Source organism: Phyllobates terribilis, unplaced genomic scaffold (assembly GCF_046119375.1).
Source record: "Phyllobates terribilis strain yellow unplaced genomic scaffold, ASM4611937v1 Scaffold_10__3_contigs__length_209671492, whole genome shotgun sequence".
In the NCBI taxonomy this organism is placed as follows: Eukaryota; Metazoa; Chordata; class Amphibia; order Anura; family Dendrobatidae; genus Phyllobates; species Phyllobates terribilis.
Window position 1 is genome coordinate 41,551,095 of NW_027362770.1, and position 23,221 is coordinate 41,574,315.

The 23,221-nt window shown below is 45.9% G+C and overlaps 1 protein-coding gene across 1 annotated transcript in view; it reads left to right on the forward strand.

Annotated features, from left to right (window-relative positions):
- Positions 1 to 509: 509 nt before the first annotated feature.
- The window catches only part of HMMR (hyaluronan mediated motility receptor), a 39,126-nt gene continuing 16,414 nt past the window's right edge, over positions 510 to 23,221 (forward strand). The window contains exons 1-12 of the mRNA XM_073649533.1: positions 510 to 680; positions 1,951 to 2,049; positions 4,012 to 4,100; positions 9,171 to 9,248; positions 12,216 to 12,404; positions 12,826 to 12,912; positions 14,905 to 15,016; positions 15,406 to 15,471; positions 16,787 to 16,860; positions 17,060 to 17,137; positions 19,052 to 19,149; positions 20,601 to 20,687. Of these exons, the coding sequence (XP_073505634.1) occupies positions 635 to 680; positions 1,951 to 2,049; positions 4,012 to 4,100; positions 9,171 to 9,248; positions 12,216 to 12,404; positions 12,826 to 12,912; positions 14,905 to 15,016; positions 15,406 to 15,471; positions 16,787 to 16,860; positions 17,060 to 17,137; positions 19,052 to 19,149; positions 20,601 to 20,687 (1,103 nt within the window). The 5' untranslated portion in view covers positions 510 to 634. The remainder of the gene's footprint in view (positions 681 to 1,950; positions 2,050 to 4,011; positions 4,101 to 9,170; positions 9,249 to 12,215; positions 12,405 to 12,825; positions 12,913 to 14,904; positions 15,017 to 15,405; positions 15,472 to 16,786; positions 16,861 to 17,059; positions 17,138 to 19,051; positions 19,150 to 20,600; positions 20,688 to 23,221) is intronic.

Sequence of the window (23,221 nt, forward strand, 5' to 3'; positions counted from 1 at the left end):
ACCAGGCCCTGGATGCTCCTCTACATACCCCATGCCTCCTCACACCAGCCCCTGGATGCTCCTCTACATAACCCGTGCCTCCTCACACCAGGCACACAGCCTCCTGGATGCTCCTCTATATACTCCATGCCTCCTCACACAGCCCCCTTTATGCCTCCTCAGCATTTATTCACATGGTCAGTTCTCCCCACCTCAGTCCTCACAGCACAACGCTGAACACGAGCTCCTCATCACCAAACATCCTGTCTAGGCACAATGTGCGCACTCAAGCAGCTGCAGGTGCAATAGTGTCCGCTGGACAAAGAAGGCCCCGCCCCTTCCGGTGACGTCATGATAGAATGAAATCACTCCTCCCCCTCAAGGAATCAACTCCAATCTAGACGCTACCCTCCATTCTAGCGTCTTTAGCGTCTTCCATCAGTCTCCACCCACTTAGTACTGGTCCATAATGTGATTGGATGGCTGAGAGACACTACTGATTGGCTGCGGCGCCCGTTGCTGGTCGGGAGCAGCTCTGCTATTGGTGGACTATTCTTTGCGCTGTTTTTAAAGGTGATAGGTGGAGAGAACAGGAAAGTCTGTGATTACTGACTGTTGTGGCGATTGGCCGCTGCCGGTACCGGAGTCCGCGAAGATGTCGTTTCCCAAGGCTCCTCTGAAGCGGTTTAACGAGCACGTCGGTATGTGCGGGCGCAGGCCTCCGCTATCCGTGTGGTGGTGTCGCTGTGCGCCCTGTTCTTGCGCCTGGCTGTAGTGAGCTCCCCGGTGAGGTGATCGGCGGCTCGGTGCACGCTGGGGTCAGCAGAGCCGGCCGCTGCTGCAGGACACCGCGCCGCCCTGGCACAAGAGCCGGAGGTTCCGGACATGGGAGCCTGTGCACACTGGACATTCCAGACCCGGAGCACGAACCGCGTGTGTAGGGTTCTTACCCTGCATTACAGCTCAGGTTATCTTCCAAAAAATGGTGGAGAATATCAGTGCAGAGTAAAGTACAGACTGCATGGACATTTAGTTGATGGCGGCCCAGATGTAGTTAAAGGGTTTATTCTCACCTTCCCCAGGTCCAGCGGCTCCTACGTTGCTCCATTAGTCTGGCACTGGCTGCTACGCTCTCAAAATGACATCAGTGCCGGAGCCAATCAGTGCACTCAGCAGCTCTAAAGGGGCCCACCATACTGACAGCACGTCTGAGCTCACTGACGGCAACCAGTCCAGTCAGTCTGTGACTTCAGTGGCTGTCAGTAGGTGGGATCCACTCTTCTGAGCTGCTGAGTGCACTGATTGGCTGCCACACTTTTTGTGATGCCAGTGCCACACATGAGGAACAGCGACATAGATTCACCAGTGGACCAGGGGAAGGTGAACAAAGCACAAAGTTTTTTTTTATATATATATATATATATATATATATATATATATATATATATATATATATATATATATATATATATATATATATATATCTATCTATCTATCTATCTGCTGCCTGGGACATTCACTTCCTGAAAGGGAGCTACCCCTTTAAACATCTGCCATTATTGCCTATGGCTAAAGCATTCCTGTGACAGATGCTATACGGTGGCTTCTGTCACCTCTAGGTTTTCCAAGCTTTGAGTGTTGCAATCTATCCTTAGAATAGGCCACCAATGCTGGACTTGTTGTTCACCCATCCCTGATACTTGGGGGCGGCTGCTGCTGCTTTGTTTCCACTGCGCCATCTTCCTGCACTGCCGGGTATTGCGTCATTGGCTCAATAATGCAAATCTTTACTTGTAGGTCAGGAAGGCTTCTGACCTATCTGTTAGTATACATCACAAAACGTTGGGACCTTGCCGCACAAACTGTAAACATGAGCAAAAAGAGGTATACTGTGTCATACCGCAAAGGCAAACCACTTGTGGTAGACAAAATGACAATCTGTACAGTTGAATGTATTTATCTTATTTTCAGGCTGTGCCCCGGCTCCAGGATCCTATGATGTGAAGGTGACGGATGGCCTCAAGGGACCCGTGTCATTTGAAAAATCCCAACGATTTAGAGCGAAGAAAGGTTGGTAAAGCAGATCCAATCAGCAATGTCACGGAATATGCTGCTGTACGTGAGGGGGGGGGGGGCGACGGGTCCGCTGTACATGGTGGGGGGGGAGGAGGCGACGGGTCCGCTGTACGTGAGGGGAGGGCGACGGATCCGCTGTACATGGTGGGGGGGAGGAGGCGACGGGTCCGCTGTACGTGAGGGGAGGGCGACGGGTCCGCTGTACATGGGGGGGGGGGGAGGCGACGGGTCCGCTGTACATGGTGGGGGGGGAGACGACGGGTCCGCTGCACGTGAGGAGGGGGGCGACGGGTCCGCTGTACATGGGGGGGGGGGAGGCGACGGGTCCGCTGTACATGGGGGGGGGGGGGAGACGGCTCCGCTGTACATGGGGGGGGGGGGGGGAGACGGGTCCACTGTACGTGAGGGGGGGAGGGACGACGGGTCCACTATACGTGAGGAGGGGGGAGGGACGACGGGTCCGCTGTACGTGAGGGGGGGGGCGAAGGGTCCGCTGTACGTGAGGGAGGGGGGGACGACGGGTCCGCTGTACGTGAGGGAGGGGGGGACGACGGGTCCGCTGTACGTGAGGGAGGGGGGGACGACGGGTCCGCTGTACGTGAGGGAGGGGGGGGACGACGGGTCCGCTGTACGTGAGGGAGGGGGGGGACGACGGGTCCGCTGTACGTGAGGGAGGGGGGGACGACGGGTCCGCTGTACGTGAGGGAGGGGGGGACGACGGGTCCGCTGTACGTGAGGGAGGGGGGGACGACGGGTCCGCTGTACGTGAGGGAGGGGGGGGGACGACGGGTCCGCTGTACGTGAGGGAGGGGGGGGGACGACGGGTCCGCTGTACGTGAGGGAGGGGGGGGGACGACGGGTCCGCTGCACGTGAGGGAGGGGGGGGACGACGGGTCCGCTGTACGTGAGGGGGGGGAGGGACGACGGGTCCGCTGTACGTGAGGGGGGGGAGGGACGACGGGTCCGCTGTACGTGAGGGGGGGGACGGACGACGGGTCCGCTGTACGTGAGGGGGGGGGCGGACGACGGGTCCGCTGCACGTGAGGGAGGGGGGGGACGACGGGTCCGCTGTACGTGAGGGGGGGACGGACGACGGGTCCGCTGTACGTGAGGGGGGGGACGGACGACGGGTCCGCTGTACGTGAGGGGGGGGACGGACGACGGGTCCGCTGTACGTGAGGGGGGGGACGGACGACGGGTCCGCTGTACGTGAGGGGGGGGACGGACGACGGGTCCGCTGTACGTGAGGGGGGGGACGGACGACGGGTCCGCTGTACGTGAGGGGGGGGACGGACGACGGGTCCGCTGTACGTGAGGGGGGGGACGGACGACGGGTCCGCTGTACGTGAGGGGGGGGACGGACGACGGGTCCGCTGTACGTGAGGGGGGGGACGGACGACGGGTCCGCTGTACGTGAGGGAGGGGGGGGACGACGGGTCCGCTGTACGTGAGGGGGGGGGGACGGACGACGGGTCCGCTGTACGTGAGGGGGGGGAGGGACGACGGGTCCGCTGTACGTGAGGGGGGGAGGGACGACGGGTCCGCTGTACGTGAGGGGGGGGACGGACGACGGGTCCGCTGTACGTGAGGGGGGGGAGGGACGACGGGTCCGCTGTACGTGAGGGGGGGTGACGGGACAGGTTGTGCTTTCTAATGGATAGTGGTTAGTTGTGATCCGGCTTCGTTCTAGAGGGGAACAACCCCTCCTCACCGGTGCCTGCCGTATGTCTGTGCGGTGGGTGTATGGGAGGCTGTCCGCACCGGTCACTGATTCTAATAGTATTTGTGATGGAGATGCATCTCCTGGCTATAATGGTCTGTAACTAGGACCAGGATGCAGAATGTATTTACTAGGTTATGTGTCATTTAGTATACAAGTATTTGTATTACTATAGGTATGCCAGCTCGTGTATAATTCTGCAGTAAGATCCCATGACTTTCCCCTTTACCATGCAGACTCGTGTGCTGACAGTCAGGGTGCGGACAGAGATGATGAGCCGACGTCCCCAGCGCGCCTTCGCAAGCATATTTCTCTTGGCTCAACAGTAAGTGAATAATTCTCTCCAGCCATCAGTGTGATTTACATTTTGGATACACGGCTGGCAAGCGAAAAAAAAAAATAAATGGTTTTGTGAGTTTACTTCTTTTTTTGTGCACACAGTGTCATAACTGTTACCCTTGTGCTCTATATGCTAATAAACAAGAACTAGGCATCAAGTGGTTTAAATAAAAATAACTAATTCTCCCCCGCCCCACCTTACTGACCCCAAGTAGCTCCTTTTTTAAATCTTCTCCTGGTCCATTTCTTCCCAGGATCCCTCCTTCCTATTCTAGTCATACATGTAACAATCAGGGGGATCATCAGGGAATCTGTGATGTGAAGATTCTTCCATCATACAGCTAGTAAAGGGCACCGATCACCTCTTCTACCTTTCTAAGCTGCCATCCTGACTTTATATAGGCCTGTGTTACAACAAATTCCTTTGTGCCATAGAGGTATATCTGTTTGGAGAACACTAGATGCCTCATTTTACCTCGGCAAATTCAGTGAGGCATTTCTTCCACCAGCCAAGTCCTGCCTCCCATCTTGTAAGCTTTCCCACGCCCCCCATCGCAGTCAAATCCCTGATCTCGCATGTTCACAAGGTTTTGCCTTCCCAGTCGTGTGCGATGAAGCCGGGGTGCATACACCCTTCTCTATTTTTCTGCCGCCACTCCCCCTCCTGCATCATTTGACTAACTGGTCCACACAGTTCCTTGCTCTAAGAAATGTAGTAATAATAAAGTATATCTAAATATTTCAAGTCTTCCTAAATACCCTTATTTAGCAGAAAGGTAATCTTTTGTTAGTGCTCAATCAGGATTTTAAATGTCCGCTCCCAGCAGTTTCCCAGCTGTGAGGTTGTAGGACAGGCTGCATAAAGACGTCTGCTCGAGACAGACGTCAGGAGAGGGCAGCGTCTTGTCAGGGAATCGTGAATGTGCATTCACCAAACCTCACAGGACAAGCTGAGGAGAGTGTGGACTAAAGCAGGAGATGGCCTTTCTACATGACTGAGATTCAACCTTTATCTCCTGCTTTAGTCTGCACTCTCTCCTCCGCTTGTTCAGTGAACAGAGGAATGCATGTTCACGATACCTGACAGGACACTTCCCTCTCCAAACACCTGTGTCAAGCGGCACGGGTGCGCTGATGGGTGCATAAAGTGACAGCCCTCCATGCCGATGCACTGTTAATGCCGCTGTCAGTCTAACAGTAGCATTTAAGAGGTTAACAATAGTGGGCAGTGCTTCATGCCACCCGTTAGTGGCTGTGTTCTAGCCAGGACCTGCCTCCATCTGCTGAGTATGGGGCGAGCTCAACCCGGGAGTCTGCTCCATACAACTGCTTCCGACTTGAGCTGCCGTGCATGTACGTTGGATGTCTGTAAGGGGTTAAGAACTTGGCTCAGCTATTGCTGCGCCCTCTAGTGATTGGTGCTGTACAAAGCGAGCAACTGTAGCAAAGCTAATGTGGGGCATATTTTCAAAAAGAGCTTAAGGTCCTTCCCTGTAATCATAGACTAGTAAGCTTAACATCCCATCTAGGGAAAAACATTTCAATGGGCTTGTACAGGAATATATGGTAGAAAATAATTTTAAAGGGGTTGTCCACTACTTGAGTACTCCTTCTGAATCCTTTTGTTCCCCTTCCATATAATAACACTTCTACTCTCCTCCGGCGCCATTCAGCTGTGTCTGCGCTGGCTCTACTGGGGATCACAGCCAACCGGAGCTGGTTTCATTCTTCAATTGTTCGGACAAATCCAGACTTCCAGAGGAATTGAGGTCAGCCGTAGATCTCCCTTCCTCCTGATATGACTTGCGTCCATAGGAGAGTGAAGCCAGCGCTGAATAGGGGGTGCCACCTAGGGCTGTGGAGTTGGAGCCTGTGTCCATTTTGATGGAGTTGGTATAAAATGGACCGCTAACAGGCAGGTAGTTGCTACCTACCTTACCTGCCTATTGTGCTCGGTGCTGTTCTTCACTGGCACAGAGCGGTCCTACCAGCCATTTGGCTAACGTCACATCAACAGAGCGGTGGCTTTTTTTCTGCTCTGCTCTGTTGCCAGGGCGGGACTTTCAACATCATACTGATTGACAGCCGGATTCATGCTACCTAACTGGAAAAGCTGGCTGTCAATCAGAATAATATCAGAAACCATTCCCCGTCAACAGAGCAAAGCGGAAAAGAAGCCGCCAATCTATGTACGTGACGTCAGGAGAGGCAGCTGAATCCCCAGCAAGAGCAGTGTGCCAGCGAAGAACAGCACTGCCTGCCTGTTAGTGCTTAGGCACATTTTTTTGTTTTTCATAAAGTCCCAAATATCCCCTTTTAATACCCATATAGATGGCTTAGGAGGGTTGATCCTACTGACAGATTTCCTTTTAAGTGATAAGCAGCATAGCTTTACTAAGGACAGAAGTTCTTAAAGTAACTAATTGGTTTTATGAGGTGAGTAGAAAACTGGACTGAGGGAGACCTGTGAATATAGACTTTGCAAAGGTGTTTGACACGGTCGCTCATACAGTGGATATAAAAAGTTTACACACCCCTGTTAAAATGCCACTTTTTTGTCATGTTAACAAAGCAAAATAATTTTAGAACTTTCCAGGCATATGAAGAACATGGGAATTTTTTTTGAGACGTGCAGTACACAAACAGTACTTGCCAGAAATTCCTGCAGCTCCTTTAATGTTGCTGTATGCCTCTTGGCTGTCTCCCAGGCTGATTTTTCTGGTCTTCTCATAAATTTTTGAGGGATGTCCAGTTCTAGGTAACTGTCACTGGCCAACTAAATTTAAGCCTCTTCTTCAAAGTATTCTGTGGTATATCTAATAGACAAAATGACTTCCAGCTCACCGTTAATGTGTCCCTGTTATCCGGAGCACAGAGAAACACTCTGTATTAGGCTATGTGCCCATGTAGCAGATTTGATGCAGAGCGTTTTTGCCTCTGGCAGAAGAAAACACATGCAGATTTACATGCGTTTTTTTCAGCGTTTTTACATGTGTTTTTGCATGCCTTTTTTCAAGCACTTTTCCAAGCGATTTTGAGCATCACTTGGAAAAGTGCTTGACAAGTTGATCACACAATATAAATCTATGCAACCGGCATGGATTTATAATGTATGAACAACTTAGATGCTTTAAATGCAGCATCTATAGGAAAAAAAGAATTTAAAACGTTAAAAACAACAAAAAAAATCTGTATATTCACCTCTCCATCGGCCCCTGGTCTGCTCTCCGGTCTGCTACCGGCCGCGTCTTCTCTCTTCAGCGTCCCGCAGTGTACTGTCAGGACCTGCGGTGACGTCATTTAGCCAGCTGATGGTCACGCGACCATCACCTGACCGCCGACGTCAGCGGTCGCATGACCATCAGCTGACTAAATGACGTCACCGCAGGTCCTGACAGTACACTGCGGGACGCTGAAGAGAGAAGACGCGGCGGGGAGCAGACCGGAGAGGTGAATATACAGGTTTTGTTTATTTTTAACTTTTTTATTTCTTTTTTTCACCGCGCGGTAGCCGGGATGAAGAGGAGTTGTAGTCTCCTCTTCATCCCGGGTACCACACGCACCACGATTACGCTGCAGAGTAATCGCGGTAGAAATGGTCATGCTGCCTTTTGCAAAGCCATGCGAATTCGGCGCGCAAATTAGCGCATCATGTGCACAGCACATCCGAATTCACATTGCTTTGCATGGCAGACTGTTTTACAAGTGTTTTCGTGGCCGTAAATACGCCGCAAAAACGCTACGTGGGCACTTAGCCTTAGTGTGGATAAAGAGCTGATGAATGAAGGAGGGCTGCAGCTCATAGGCAAACAGTTGTTCTTTATTCAGGTGACTATAGTACAGAGGCTCACAGATAAAATCTTCATGGTAGCGATGGCATCTATGGGTTTCTGGTGTCTGTGCACCCTTAGTCATGAACTAAGCTTATGAGCTAGATCCCTCCTTCATTTATCAATGTTATATCTAATGCTTTGAAACATTTTTATTTTTTTTGTATCCTTTATAATAACTTAACAATGAGATCCCTTTGCTGTGTTGTAAGCAGTTTATCATGAACTTTAATATAAAATGCAACTACAAAATTATCAGGAAAATCCTACTAGAACAGCTGGGGTTAATCAGAATCACTGTGAATGATGGCAGCTGTATACTGACTAATATTTTCACGTAGAAGAGGGTGTTCATACTTGAGCAACGACATTATTTTAGATTTATTTTCAACCTCAAAATGCTCTCTCAGTGGATTTGTACAGACTATAGGGAAACTGCAGGTGGTTTTAAAATAATTCTTGCATATATCTCTAGTCTCTAAGTAGATGCCTAATGAGTAAATTGAGGTCTATAGACTTAAAGTAAGCTTTGTAACTTGATTGAAAAATCACTCAAAATCTGATCCTTAAAGGGGTTGTCTGGTCTAAAACTACAAGTTTGCAGACTTGAGACTCCTCAGAACACACAGCAAATTTTCCAGTGTCAGTGCCAGGAATGGTGGTCATGTAACCACAGGTATGTGATAAGCATACTCCTGGCCACAGTATGACTAGATGGGTATGGCCTTGCTCAATGCAAGTGTATTGAGTGAGGCTGCAAACAGTCTAGTCGGATTGTGGCCAGGAGTATGCATATTGGGTACTTGCGGCAACATGACCGCCGTTCCTGGCGATGACACCGGAGAATTTGAGTCTGCAGACTTGTGAATCCTCAGAGCAGACCACAGAGTGACTGCAGACTTAGTTTTAAGCCAGACAACTCCTTTAAAGGGAAAAGGTGAGTCTTGAAGTATAACCTTTGTAGTATATGATCATCTTGTGCTGCAGTTTACTGCTGGAGTCTGAGGGTCTGGGCGTCACTATTGCTTGTATGTGACAGATTTCTAGTGACTTTAGTAATATCACTGATTTGTGCTCTTCACATCATCCATTCCTGAGTTCCTGCATCATTGCAATCTTGGTTATTATTGACCTCATCTGTAACAAAGTGATCTTGCTTAAAGGGTTAAGTGCTTTCCTAGACTGGTCAAGATGGTGAACCTGTAACACAGCAATGTCTTTCACAGCCAAACCTGAGACAGAAACCTGAGAGGGACACCGAATTCATCCGGGAGACGAAGAAACAGAAGGCCATGGAAAAAGAGGTGATGAGGCTATGATGTGAAATTATCTCCTACTATAATGAAGCCTTTGTAATGTTTTCCGCTTGTATATTTGCCCCCTTGTTGAGGAGCATAAAGGGTTATTCACCATCTCCTGCACTCATTCTGTGACTGCAGCCTTGTGAGTCCTGGCGATGCACAGCGGATTCTCCGGTGTCGGCAGCACTAGACTTGCACGGCTGCTCACGTCTAGTCGGGATGTGGACGGGAGTAGGCATATCGCATATACCTGCCATCATGACTGCTCGGTCTCACCGCCATCACTGAGAATCTACTGTGCCCTGTGAGGATTGATAAGTCTGCAGATATTGACTGGAGACTTTAATGAAAAACCTGGACAGTCCCTTTTAACCCCCTTCTTGATGTAAGGCATAATAATACGTCTGTGACCTGGGCCTTAATGGCCAGGTATGTGTTGCGCCTCACCAATCGCACCCCCCACAGATCGCCGCAGGATGTCAGCAGATGCTGACACCCAGTACTATGTGCCAGGAGCGGTCCCCCACCGCTCCCGGCGCATTAGCCCCTGAAATGCTGCGATCAAATTTAATCGCAGCATTCTAGGAGCAAGGAGAGGGGAAAAACAGCATTTTTTTACCTTGCATCGGGGTCCCCATCATGACCTGGATGTCGTCATAACTACATTGGGTCACCAGGCATCAGGAAATTGATCATGCGCAGTGCACGATCTAACTTGTGTTTTGCAGGGCTGACAGCCAGCATAGCACAGGGATGCTTCTGCATCCCTATGCTGTGCAAGCGATCAGCCTACAAAAAAAAGTCCCATAGTGGGACAAAGTGGAAAAAAAAAAAAATTGAAGAAATAATCCCAAAAAATAAATGTACTGTACCCATAAATATTATTCCGAAAAAGAAAAATTCACACATTTTTGGTATCACTGCGTCAAACGACCTGACCTATAAAACTGTCCCACTAGTTAACCCCTTTAGTGAACACTGTAAAAAAAAAAAAAAAAAAGCATCATTTTGTTTATAACAAAAAATGGAATAAAACGTGATCAAAAAGACGAATGTAAATAAAAATGGTACCGCTGAAAACGTCATCTTGTCCCGCAAAAAACAAGCAGCCATACGGCTCAAAAGTTATAGCTCTCAAAATAAAGCAATGTAAAAAAAAAAAAATTAATTTCTATAAAATAGTTTTTATTGTGTAAAAACAACTAAACATAAATATATATATATATATATGTGTGTGTGTGTGTGGTATCGCTCTAGACGTACTGACCCAAAGAATAAAGCTGTTTAACGTTGGGGTTGTGTTTTTTTTCAAAAGTAAAGAAAAAAAAAATGATGATATGGCGACTAGTGTTGAGCGCAAGTGCTCGCTACTGGAGTTTGCATCGGATGCTCGGGTATGCACTGAGTATAGCGGGTGCTGGAGTGACATGCTCGAGTCGCCACCCCATTGTGGCTGTTATACAGCCAAAAAAAACATGTGGGGATTGCCTGCCATGCACAAGCAATCCCCACGTGTGTTTTGTTTTTTTGGGTGCCTAACAACTTGCACACCTGAGTACCCGATGCAAACTCAAGTAGCGAGCACTTGCGCTCAAGACTAATGACAACTTATTCAATATGATGACCTAATGTTATCAAATTCTGTGTCGTACCTCTGGGTTCAAAATGTTCACTATACCCCTTGATAAAATCCTTGAGGGGTCTAGTTTCCAAAATGGGGTCACTTGTGGGGGAGCTCCACTGTTTTGGCGCCTCAGGGGCTCTCCAACCGCAACATGGTGTCTGCTCTCGATTCCAGCCAGCTTTGTTAGTCACACAGTGCTCCTTCCCTTCTGAACTCTGGCGTGTGCCCAAACAGTATATTTTCCCCACATATGGGGTATTGGCGTGCTCAGGAGAAATTGTACAACAGTTTTTGGGGTCCATTTTCTCCTCTTATCCTTGTGAAAATAAAGAAAATGTTCGTGTGGTTTTTTTTTGGTTTTCTTCCACATTCCAAAAATTCCTGTGAAGCACCTGAAGGGTTAATATGCTTCTTGAATGTGGTTTGGAGCACCTTGAGGGGTGCAGTTTTTAGAATGGTGTCACTTTTGGGTATTTTCTGTCATATAGACCCCTCAAAGTGACTTAAAATGTGATGTGGTCCCTAAAAAAAAAAAATGGTTTTGTCATTTTTTGTTGAAAAAATGAGAAATCGCTGGTCAACTTTTAACCCATATAACTTCCAAACAAAAAAAAAAGGTTGGTTCTAAAATTGTGCTGATGTAAAGTAGACATGTGGGAAATGTTATTTATTAACTATTTTGTGTGACATATCTCTCTGATTTAAGGGCATAAAAGTTCAAAGTTTGAAAATTGCAAAAATTTCTAAATTTTCACCAGATTTCTGATTTTTATTTATTTTTATTTTTTTTCGGCACAAATAAACACAAGTGATATCAAAGAAATGTTACCACTATCATGAAGTACAATATGTCCCAAAAAACAGTCTCCGAATCAGGGGGATCCGTTGAAGCGTTCCAGAGTTATTACCTCATAAGGCAATTGACAGATTTCGATTGATCAGTGGGGGCGCCAGATGTTGGCACTGCACCGATCTATCGTAGAGAGGACTCATCAGTTCAGTCGTCTATTCAAGAAGAACCTTTACCTCCTGGTCCATGCAGATGCAATATTGTCCCACCCCAATATATGGTTTGGTGGCCTATCTGAGCCTCATAACGGATAATTGGTAAAGCCTGAGAACGTCACATTATGCAGCCATTCCTCTGCTAAATCCAAAAATTATTTTGAAGAGGTGCTTAATTTGGCCTCATCCTTCCAACCCTCCTGGGGTCCACTTTTTAAAAGGAAGGTTCCCTGATTTTTTTTATTGCTGAAAACCTATATCTTTATTTATTTTTTTTAAAGTCTTCAAATTCTACTTCTACATTTTCATCCCCCACGCCGCCTTTTTATTTTTTCTCTTAGATCCGTGCTCTCTTAAAAGAACGTGCTGATCAGGATAAGAGACTTCAACTATTGGAAGAAGAACTCAAAAAGACGGAGCTTAAGGTGGCCTCTGCTGTGCGGGAAAAATCTTCCCTTGCTGCAAGCATCGCATCCTTGGAAAGGCAAATTGCTGACTTGAACAGAGCAAATGACATGTTAAAAACCAAGGTAAAGGCATAAAAGCACCCAAAGCGTTGGCATCCGAACCGTCTTTGCAAACAGTTTTTTCTTTAAATTTAGAATTGTCCCAATTCTCAGCTGCCGTGGCATAGAAGTGTGGGTGTTGGCGTAGGACCACGAGCACCAAAGGGCTTTTTACACATGCCAGTAACTTCAGTGACGGACTCCTTTAGCCAGAATGGGACGTTCTTCTTTATAGTACACATAGTGCCGTACAGTGACAACTACTAAATTAGTGGCTGATGTTACAAATGTGGAAGCCAGCTTTATTGGCACTTTATCCACCTTCCTCCGAGGGGCATAATTCATGATACGTTTGCCTTGTAGACTGTAACACTGCTAAAATGGAAGGGTGTCAGACCTTAATGTACGAGCCCGTGAATAACTTGTGATATTCTCCCATTTCTAGTTTTCTGATGACAGCTCAAAGCGAAAGATTACCAGTCTATGTGCTGAACTAATGGAAGCAAAGATTAAAGTGGATGCAAAAGACAAGGTTTGTGTTCGTACGTTTCCTCCTTCCCTTGGTTCAGACTTGAATACGTGACTTATCCTAGTCGCCCCGCTCGTGGTTCTGTTTGCTATAAAGTACTTCATTTTAAAGGGATATTCCCATCTCAGTAATAATGGCGTATCGCAGCTGCGTCGTTGGCCAGTTCATAGTTCCCTGCTCATTTCGGAAGCTTTGGGCTACGTTCCCATGAAGAGCTTTTGGTGAGTTGTTGATGTTGCAGATTTTCTGCACCCATTAAGTAAAATGGGCCAGGCCACTTGCGTTTTTTTTTTTTTTCAAAAACGGTGTAAAAAAACCTCATTGTCTGAACATGGCCTTGCTGTGTAGCATTGACCTCTTCATTTTTTTGGATCGTTGCTGATCCCAGAGGTCACGCCTTTCAGTGATAATTATGCGATAGCATATTTTGGCATTAGAGGTTGTCCACTCCCTGGACAACCCCCTATCACCTTGAGGAAAAAAAATGCTATATACCTGCAGCTGTAGGGTTAGTCTGCAGGTCAATTACGTTAAAATGCTGCGTGGACGTCTTACCGGAAGTGCTGCTACTGGGAGAAAATGGACTGCTTCCTTCCAGGAGCCACGGCCTGTCGTACAGGTGTGCCCGGAGCGATCGCAGTAGTGTGAGCGTTCGCTGCCGTTCTCATTCAGTCAGAAAAAAAAGCTGCAAGAGATTACTGAAATGGCTTTTGCTGGTGCTGCAAAAAGCTACATTTAATTTGCATAAAGCCTCATGTGAACATAACCTTAACGTGATTTACCTGTAGATTAACCCTATATCTACTGGTACATGTAATTTTTCCAAGGTGATTGGTTTCCTCTATTAAAAATGCTCTAACAAGCCTGAAATATTCCAATCTCAGGCGACTAATGCGTGTCTGTGTATCCTGTGGCTTGTTTTGGGGAGAGTAACGTGGAGTCTTTCCCCACCACCCATCGTCCAGATGGCATGAGTCTGCAGTTGTAGACCTGGTGTCAGGAGGGTGGGAGCCTTCAGAATTTGTGTTGCGCTATTTGAGCCCTCGGTGTATTTTTCACTTGCCCAAACGTCTGAGTTCTTATCGGTGACAGTATTTACATGGTGCTATAATCTTTTTATGCTGCTCTTTGATATGAAGCAGACCATCCCCCACATGTTCTGTGCTTTCATCTATGCTGGGCTCCCTTCAAATAAAAGAAAATTATAATGTACAAAAAAAAACACCATTTTATCAATCCTGTCTGCCTACTAACAGCAGTTGCAGGGAGAAAATGAAGTTGCATTCTCCCTGCAGCTGGGCTCTTCCAGGCATATGGGGGAAGTGGGGTGGCGTTCAGTAAGTTTCCAGACGTGATTTAAATGCCATTTTGCCTGCAGTTTAACCCGATATCCGCAGGTATGGTATTTCTGAATGTGTTTTGGTTTTTCTAAAGAGAACTGGTCATCTGGTTTTTCTTCTAAATCATGGCGCTCCCACTTCTAGCATCTCTTCAAATGTCGGCTTAATTAAAGGAAATCTGTCAGCAAGTTTTGTCGTGTAATCAGAGAGCAGCATGATGAAGGGACTGTGACGGGTCTCTTACTAAGCTGTTTGTTGCTGTGTCAAAATCTACTTTCTCAGTAGGAGATTAGAGGACTAGTTGTCTTGTGTCATAGTCCTGCTCTGTGTATCCCCCCACCCCACCATGGATTGGCAGAAAGCCACCCAGCACTGGTGTGAATAGGGAATGCAGAAGAGGAAACTGTCATTTTATCAAAGTTACGGCATGCAGACCAGTAAGTGACACCGCTAGAATCCGGGTCTTGGCCCTTACTTCATGCTGCTCTCAGATTACATTGCAATAGCCTGGTGACAATCAGTGCAGCCAAGTATAGCGGTCATTCACATCACTAAAGGGGCGGCATTATCTATTACTGGACAGTCCCGGCCCACCCATCATTTCCAGGAAATCCAATGACTTTTAAAGTTGTGTTTTTTTTTTTCCTTTGTCAAGGAAATTAATGGTCTTCAGGCAAATTTAGTAGGTCAAATCCAGATGCTGCAAGCAAGTTTGGCAGAGTCAAAGGCCGATGTGAAGTCTCTGAAAGAAAAGAATACACTTCTAGGTAGGTGTGAATTGATGTACTTACTACCCTGCTGTATAGGGGGGTGCCACTGACGGGTCCGGTCCCTGCTGTACAGCTAGCCAGATCTGTAGGGCAGCGGTAGCCGCGTCACTGAAGCTAGCGTGCACTTGCCTTCTGATGGTGGCACGTGAGATGTGGTCTAAGTGCCGGCTGCTTCTCAGTCACTTGTCAAGAGCAACTGGAGGACGCCGTACACAATGGATGGTGGGCCGGGTCTGCTTACGTGTGATGTGTACGGAGGCCTTTACATTTCAGCCGTCCGTACAGTCTGTGAAGGAGCCGGTGACGCATGCATAGTCTAATGTGTGGGAGATGTGGGCAGGTGATGTGTGTAACTAATGGCAAATATCATCTTATCTGCCCTCCAGATGAGGGACAACATGAAGCTGCTATGCAGAATACATTCTTGGAGAAGGAGCTTGACCAAGCACAAGGTAACATCACAAGTCATATCAAATTTCTAGAAGTTAAAGCCAAGCCACCAATCGTAGTCTCTAGATCCACAAGTCATTGTGCTGGCACTGTTTAAAATGGCATCTTTATGACCCCACTGTTAAAGGGCATCTGTCACAAGGTTTTTATCACTAAAAACATAGTGATGTATCACTTACTGAGCTTGCTGTTTTGATAACCCGATTTTATCAGCAGACTATCATTAGTGGACTAGTAAACCTGCTGCGAGGTAGTCGAGTATATATTCATGAGCACTGTATAACCCTGCCCCCCACCACTGATTGGCAACTATCTGCCTATGCACAGTGTACACATAAAGCTGCCAATCAGTGGTGTGGGCGGGGTTATGCAGTGATCAGCATTCAGAGAACTGCTAGATCAAAATCAGAGAACTCATTTTATCAAAATGAGAACAAGCAGCCCATCAGTGATGATAGTGATGACCCCTGTAATGAGGGTTTTGCTCTCAGAATATGCAGTAATGACCTCTAGGGTGGTGTATGGCTAAGGCTAGACGACAACTGAAGACCGGGTTAAATAGTCTTAAACTTTACAGAGAACTATATATAAGAGTAATGTCTAAGCCAGCGAGTCATGACAGGTTAAAATGTAAAGAACTTTAATAAAAGTAAATGGCAGATAATTTCAAAATGCCTGATCTGGTATTTTTTATTTGCCACATCATGCCCCCCCCCCCCCCCCAAAAAAAAATGCAATAAGGTGATCAAAACTTCATATACATCTTGAAATTGTATCGACAATTCAAAAACAAGCAAACCCTTGTACTGCTACCAGGAAAGATACATTGTGGCTTCAATATTGGCTAGTAGTTAATGGGCTGCAGCTCTATAAAGCTGATCCTGAGGGTGGGCCTTTCATTTTAGATCTGTGGGGGTTTCACTTTCCTGTCCAATCAGATGACTGAGTGAAATGTGTTTGGATGTTGTCAGGCTGAAGGGTAAATAACGCGCGTCACAATCTGTGTGATCACCTGATGAACCAGCGAAACTCAACTCATCTGGTGAAGTCTTTTGTGCAGCGCAAAAGCTCTTGGTTCTCGGTGGGGCGTTGTCATGTGTAAGCCGACCTCGTGCTGCCGAGAACCAGGGCCGCCTATTCACACCCAGCCATCTAATACAGATCGCTCTGAGCATTACCTTTGGTCTGCCTGTGTAAACCGGCTATTAAACCACCGCCGTTTAGTAGTCCTTTAATGCCTTCAGTCGATCCACTTCTAATGGACCCTCAGTGTTTTGTTCAATGCCGTTCTGTAACGCTGGGTTCCTTTTCTTTCAGTCTTAATTGAAGAATTGAAAGGAGAGAATAAGAATCTTGAGGCATACCTATCACATGCCCATCAGAAGATGCAGGTAATTTAAAGGGGTTTTCTTGGCATTCTGAATACCATGTCTGTTAGAAATAATAAAACCAGCCGGTAATCTCCCTCCTCGGGTTCAGTGCTGCGCTTCCTCCTTTGTAGCAGTCACGTCAGCAACACTGCAGCCAATCTGCTCTGTCAATCGTCAGTGTCACAAATCGTTGAATTAAATCTTTTACCTTCCTCTCCAGGATCTTGGACAGCAGATAAGTGCTCGAGAAGAAGAATATGAAGGCAAATTACAAGTCGCAACATCTGAGCAGAGTCTGGTGAGTGCACAAATTATTACAAGTTGGTCTTTAGGCAGTTCAGTTTTTATTTTTGTAGATAGATTTGCATACGTTTTTTTTGTTATTTTAATGTGAAATTGACTAGTGACTTTCAGGACTGACATATTGATGGCATGTTCATGTAAGATCAGTGGTGGCCCAGCACCCCCACCACTTGACTGTCTGCAGCGCCTGAACTGCTCCAGTGCTCTCTAGTTACCACTCTTGGATGCTGCAGCTCTGCCTCCAGTCACTTCAGTGGGAGCTGAGCTGCAGCATCGGGGACTGGCAACTACAGTGTTCGGAGTCCTGCTTTTCCGGGTATATACCCTGCTGCTACCCCAGCAGCTGGATGTAGATAAGCAGTGGATCGCTGGGACTTCCATTTGCAGAATATTATTTAAATCAGAGAAAATATTTAGTGTGTGTAATCTATTTCTAAAGATGCTATTGACATGAAATTCTCACCAAATGTCAGCAAAAACGCATCTAATCCTCACAGGCAAAGAAATCAAAACTTTTATTTATGGATATCTATGGCACGTGTAATGAGAAATGACAAAGTATTGAACACAAAATTTATTTAAGACTTTGTACAAAAGACACTTTTGTATGGAGAAACTAGTCGCATGCATTTCTCAGATGTGATTTTTGGCCCATTCTTGCACACAAACCCTGAAGCTCCTGTGGGCTCCTTCTCTCTGAACTTTAATTCTTTCCATAAATTTTCTATTTGATTCAGGTCAGGTGATTTGGCTGGGCCATTCTAAAAGCTTTATATTCTTTCTCTGAAACCAATTCCTTGGCAGTGTTTGGCATCATGGTCTTGCTGAAATGCCCACTCTGGATCTAGGTTCTCCCTCTGATCTCACCTTTGGAAAAAGGGTTCTGGAAACAGTGGTCTCTCCCTAAAGTAGTATTCTCTGCAATTCTCTCCGTGGTGCTGTCATGGGGGAAGGAGAAAGACGTAGTTTCTTACCGGTAATGGGTTTTCTCAGAGACCAAGACAGCACCCTTATGTTCCCTCCCTGGGTGAGCACTTACTCTTTTATGTATAGTCACAGGGTGTTTCTGATGAGTATATATTTTTTGTGATAATGCCCTGGAGGTCCTCTCCTGGTCTGTAAATCACCTGATGTGGGAGAGAGGTACAACCCTTTATCTGTAGGTTTCCTGTCCTTAGAGGGTGGATCTCCTCTCTCCATGGTGCTTTTAATGGGCTCTGAGAAATCCCGTTACCGGTACGTAACTTCGTCTTTCTGCTGGTGTCATGACTTTCAATGGCTTCTTGTACCCCTTTGTTCGTGTGTTTAATACTTTTCTTCCATGTGTCATTTCTCATTATTACACAATTTATGGACATCTAAGGTTTGATTTCTTTGCCTGTGTGGATTGGATGGGTTGTTACTGACATCTGGTGAGAATTTCATGTCGCTATCTATGGGAAATACTTATTCTAATTAGAGTTGAGCAAATTTTCAGGACCCTGACTCAGTGTCCACATTGATTCTCTGTGGCAGCTGGTCTAGATCATAGCTTCCTACTAGCTGCTGGCATCCTGGGCACTTCTGATTAATGGAGGATGTTGCCAGTAATGGGAGATTTGCAGCGCTCTGGCTGCCATAGGCTACCGACATGGCTACTAAGTCCTGCGAATAGTTTTGCTCAACTCCTAGGGCTATTTATGGAGGTTTTATTTTACAGTGAATTTATAAAAAAAATAGGTGTGTAAGCCAATGCAAGTGTTCATCAATGGGCACTGATCTTAAGAGGATGAAGCCATTAAGTGTTGGCTATTGATGAGCCTGAATGAAGTCACACATAGGTCTATGCCTGCTCCACAATACTGCAATTTAGTTTGCAGATTTATATTCTAAACCAAATGTTGAAACATTCTTTTTTTTTTTTTTAAAGACCCTTGGCAGACTTGAAGACATTGAACGTAAACTCCTGGAGGCTCAGACAAAGCTAGAAGAAGCTCTACAAAAAGTTACTCAGCTGGAGGTGCAGCTGTAAGTTGTGTAGTGCTGGGGTTTGAGTTTTGTTTCCCCCCCTCTCCCCATGTACAGTAATACCTTGACTTACGAATTTAACTTTTTCTGTGACCAAGCTCTTTACTCAATTTGTGCGTATATCAATTGAAATTACCCCATTAAAATGAATTGAAATGCTATTAATTCATTCCAGCCCTCCAAAACCACGCAGTGTTTTTAAATGAGAAAATAACTTTATTAATAACCTACAGTAATGTACAGTGCAAAAAACTATTAAACGTGAAACTATTGTACTTTTTTAAAAAAAATGTTAAATAATCAAAGGGCCACATATAAATATAGTAAATATTGAACCCTAAAGCCAGCACCGCAGAGTGCACATAATAGTTCAGTATACTGTACCTTGCTGCACATGTGAAATAACATACTGCCACAGAAAAAATAGCAGAAGCATAAGCCAAAAAATAACAATTATCCTATGTATAGCCCCATATCAAATGCATGCAGTGCTAAAATTGGTCCACACCAGGAAAATGATTTACAAGAAAAGGTCAAGAGTGCAACTGGCAGGACAAATTACTTTCTTAGAACCCATTCTTGAAGAACAAAGCTCGTTAGCTCGTAACTTGGATCTTGGCGCACGTCATAAAACGATAAATCGACTAAGCAACGGCTTGTATCTCGGAAAATTTGTAATTAGATTCACTTGTTAGTCAAGGGATAATTGATAAATCTTGTATAAAAATGCTGATCAAACATACAGGTATATGTGCAAAGCCTTGAAAACAAATATATTTGTAGAGCCAGCTACATCAGTAGACTTGTGGCATCACTGGCAGACTACATGGCATAGACCTAGTGGGGGGAGTGATGCTCTCCACTGCCCCATCCCCTTCTTCAGTTCCCTTCCTACCTCCTATTCCCCCTCCACTCCTTTGGACCTCCTCTTATATTTCTATACCACCCCTCTCCTCCCAACCCCATTATGTGCTGGGACCTGAGGGTATGTATGAGTTATACATACTCCCGGCCAAGCTTGCATACACTTGTATGTAACAAGGCAGCGCCCTCTAGTCGGCCACACCCACTGGACTGCCGCATCGCTAGATGGGGCGTGGCCATGCTCAATACAAGTGTGGAGCAAGACCACGCCCACTGGCCGGGAGTATGTACAACTCCTAGCCTCTGGTGCCGGCACAGAAATCGGCGAGTCCCCGCAGCGCACGGTGCGTGCACGGGGGTGATTCATAAGTCTGCAGTCACTGACTGCAGACTTACTGATTTGGAGCAGACAACCCCCTTTAAATGTTCTGCGTGCGTTACTGCTCGGTGCAGAGTTTCTGCAGACAATAGAGGAAAGTAGTGTCTTGTTTTGGTTTTTTTACACTTGGTATAGGAGGTATTTCTACATGTTAATGGTCTGTTTCCTTTCACCTCAATAAGTCATGTTTTTATATTCCCTCACCCAGTGCAAAAACAGAAGAGGAAAGGATCAAGTTGGTACAGGAGAGAGCGGAGACTGAGAAGAGGCTGTCCGCTGTGCTGGAGCAAATGAGGTTACTATCCGAATAGCTGGAGCTCTGGGAGGAGCTGGTGCATTGCTTCACTGCTGATCTCTAGTATTGTGTGTCACCGGTCATTACGTCCGTTTCTACAGTCAGTATTAGGCTATGGCTGCTCAGTGACCTGGGGTGTGCTACACCAATTTGATGTCTAAATTAGAAAGAAGATCTTGAGTAATAAATTAAAAAACAAATCGTAGACAATTTTTATTGAAGTCTATGGCAAGTTAGTTGTGGTCAATTTGCACCAGAAGGATAGAATAGGAAACCTTTTGTAACTGTCACAATGGCGGTGAATCAGTGCATGAATTTAGGAAATTATTACAACGCAACACTGCGGTCTCAGTGTTATACAACATATATTTCGCCATATAGCCCTAGCATTAAAAAGCAGAGTTTCAAACTCCCGTTAGATTCCTTTTCATGCTATCGCTTACTGTCGAGAGCCTGATTCTATGGATGTCACTTAAGATATGTTCTGCAGTTTCAATGCAAACAGTGTTTTATCAGCAGGAGATTATCACTGCCAGACTATAGCTCACATGCCCAGCAGTCAGGCTAATCTGTGTAGCCCTGCCCCCACCACTGATTGGCAGCTTGCTCTCAATGCACCATGTGGGCGGGGTGATACAGAGCTGAAGACGTGGCTCTACTACATCTACATTAGACAGTAGGTATTCTATGAAAACTAACCCCTTCACAACCTTTGACGTATGTTTGCATCAAAGGTCATGTCCCTGCCTTTGATGTGGGCCCGCTCACTTTAACAGCCGCAGGTGGAGCGATGATCCACCCGCAGCTCTTAACATGTTAAATCCTGCTGTCAGTCACTGACAGTGGGATTTAACATGCACCGGCCAGAAGAATGTCATTCATCCCAAACATCGGTGCTCCTGTCACATGATCGTGGGGTGCCAATGGGTTGCTGATGACCACCATACCTGTCATTAAGATCCTCCTGTGAACGCTGGCCTGTGGCTGGCGTTCATAACAGAGAATAATTTATACACACATGTACAGCACAAGCGATCAGACTATCACTGCTTCAAATCTTCTAAGGCTATGTGCCCACGATGCAGAAATGCTCTGGATTTTTCCTGAGTGTTTCTGCATCTCCCTGGCAGAAAAAAACTCATGCAGATTGTACATGAATTTTTCCTGCCAGGGACCTGCGGAAGTGAAGCGTTTTTCGCATGCAGGTTGTCAAGCAACTTTAGCATCACTTGCAAAGCGCTTGACAACTTGGTCACACTATATAAATCCATGCAACCGGCATGGATTTATATAGTGTGACCAAGTTATAGTAAAAGAATGGTAAAAAAATAAACATTCACCTTCTGATGGGCCCCCTGGTCTCCTCCGGTGTGTTGGGCAGCTCGCGGTGGTCTAAAAGGACCTTACATGACTTCATTTAGTCCTGTGACCTGTCACATGACTAAATGATGTCATGGAAGGTCCTTTTAGACCATCGAGCTGCCGGGAAGCCAGGACGCATCACTGTGGAGACCGGGCGCCATCAGAAGGTAAGTATAATGTATTTTTTTTTTTTATTTTAAATTCTTTTTTTTACAGGTGCTATGGTACCTGGGTCTGGATGAGAGTTTCCTCTTCTCCAGACCCGGGTACCAACCGCACATTGAATCACTTAATATCTGCATGTGCACATGTAGTCATGCGGATATTAAGTGATTCAATGCAAGTCAATGGCGACGAAAACACCGCGATTACGCAAAACTGGTAGTGCTGCAGATTTTTCTGCAATGATAATCCGCAGCGGAAATTTCCGCAGCATGTGCAAAGCACATGCGGATTATCATTGGGGAACATGGCAGACCTTCTACCAAGCGTTTGTTAAGCGTTTCTGCAGCGGAATTGCCGCTACGGAAACTCTTAAACGCATAGTGGGCACACAGCCTAAGGAGACTATTATATTCACTAAGGAAATAAAAAAAAAAAAAATGAAGAAAAAAGTTCAAATCCTCCCCCTTTTTGCCTTATTAAAAATAAGACTGTAAAAAAAACACATTATATTGCGGTGTTCATAAGTCTGATCTATCAAAATATAAAATGAATCCAATCTGTAAACAACGTAATGAGAGACCGAAACTCCAAAAATACTATTTTTTTTTTTTGCCTGGTGCAACCTTTCAATAAGAGGTGATCAAAACATCATATCTACCCCAAAATGGTATTAAGCCAACTTTTTATTTTTTTATTATAATATTATTATTTTTTATTATTATTTTATTTATTTTTTTTGCACCCTGAGCTATCACCCAGCCCCAAATCCTGAAAAAATTAAGACGCTATGGGTGTTTGAAAATGGCAACATTTTTCTTACAAATTTTCCAAATTGTTTTTCACCACTTAAATGTATAGGCGGGGGGTGGACTCATAGATGTTTGGTATCTGCGTACTCATACTGACCTGGAGAATCATATTGCCAGGTCAGTTTTACCATATAGTGAACATTGTAAATTGGTAAATTAAACTGCACTTTTTTGCCTTTTCATCGCACTTGGATCTTT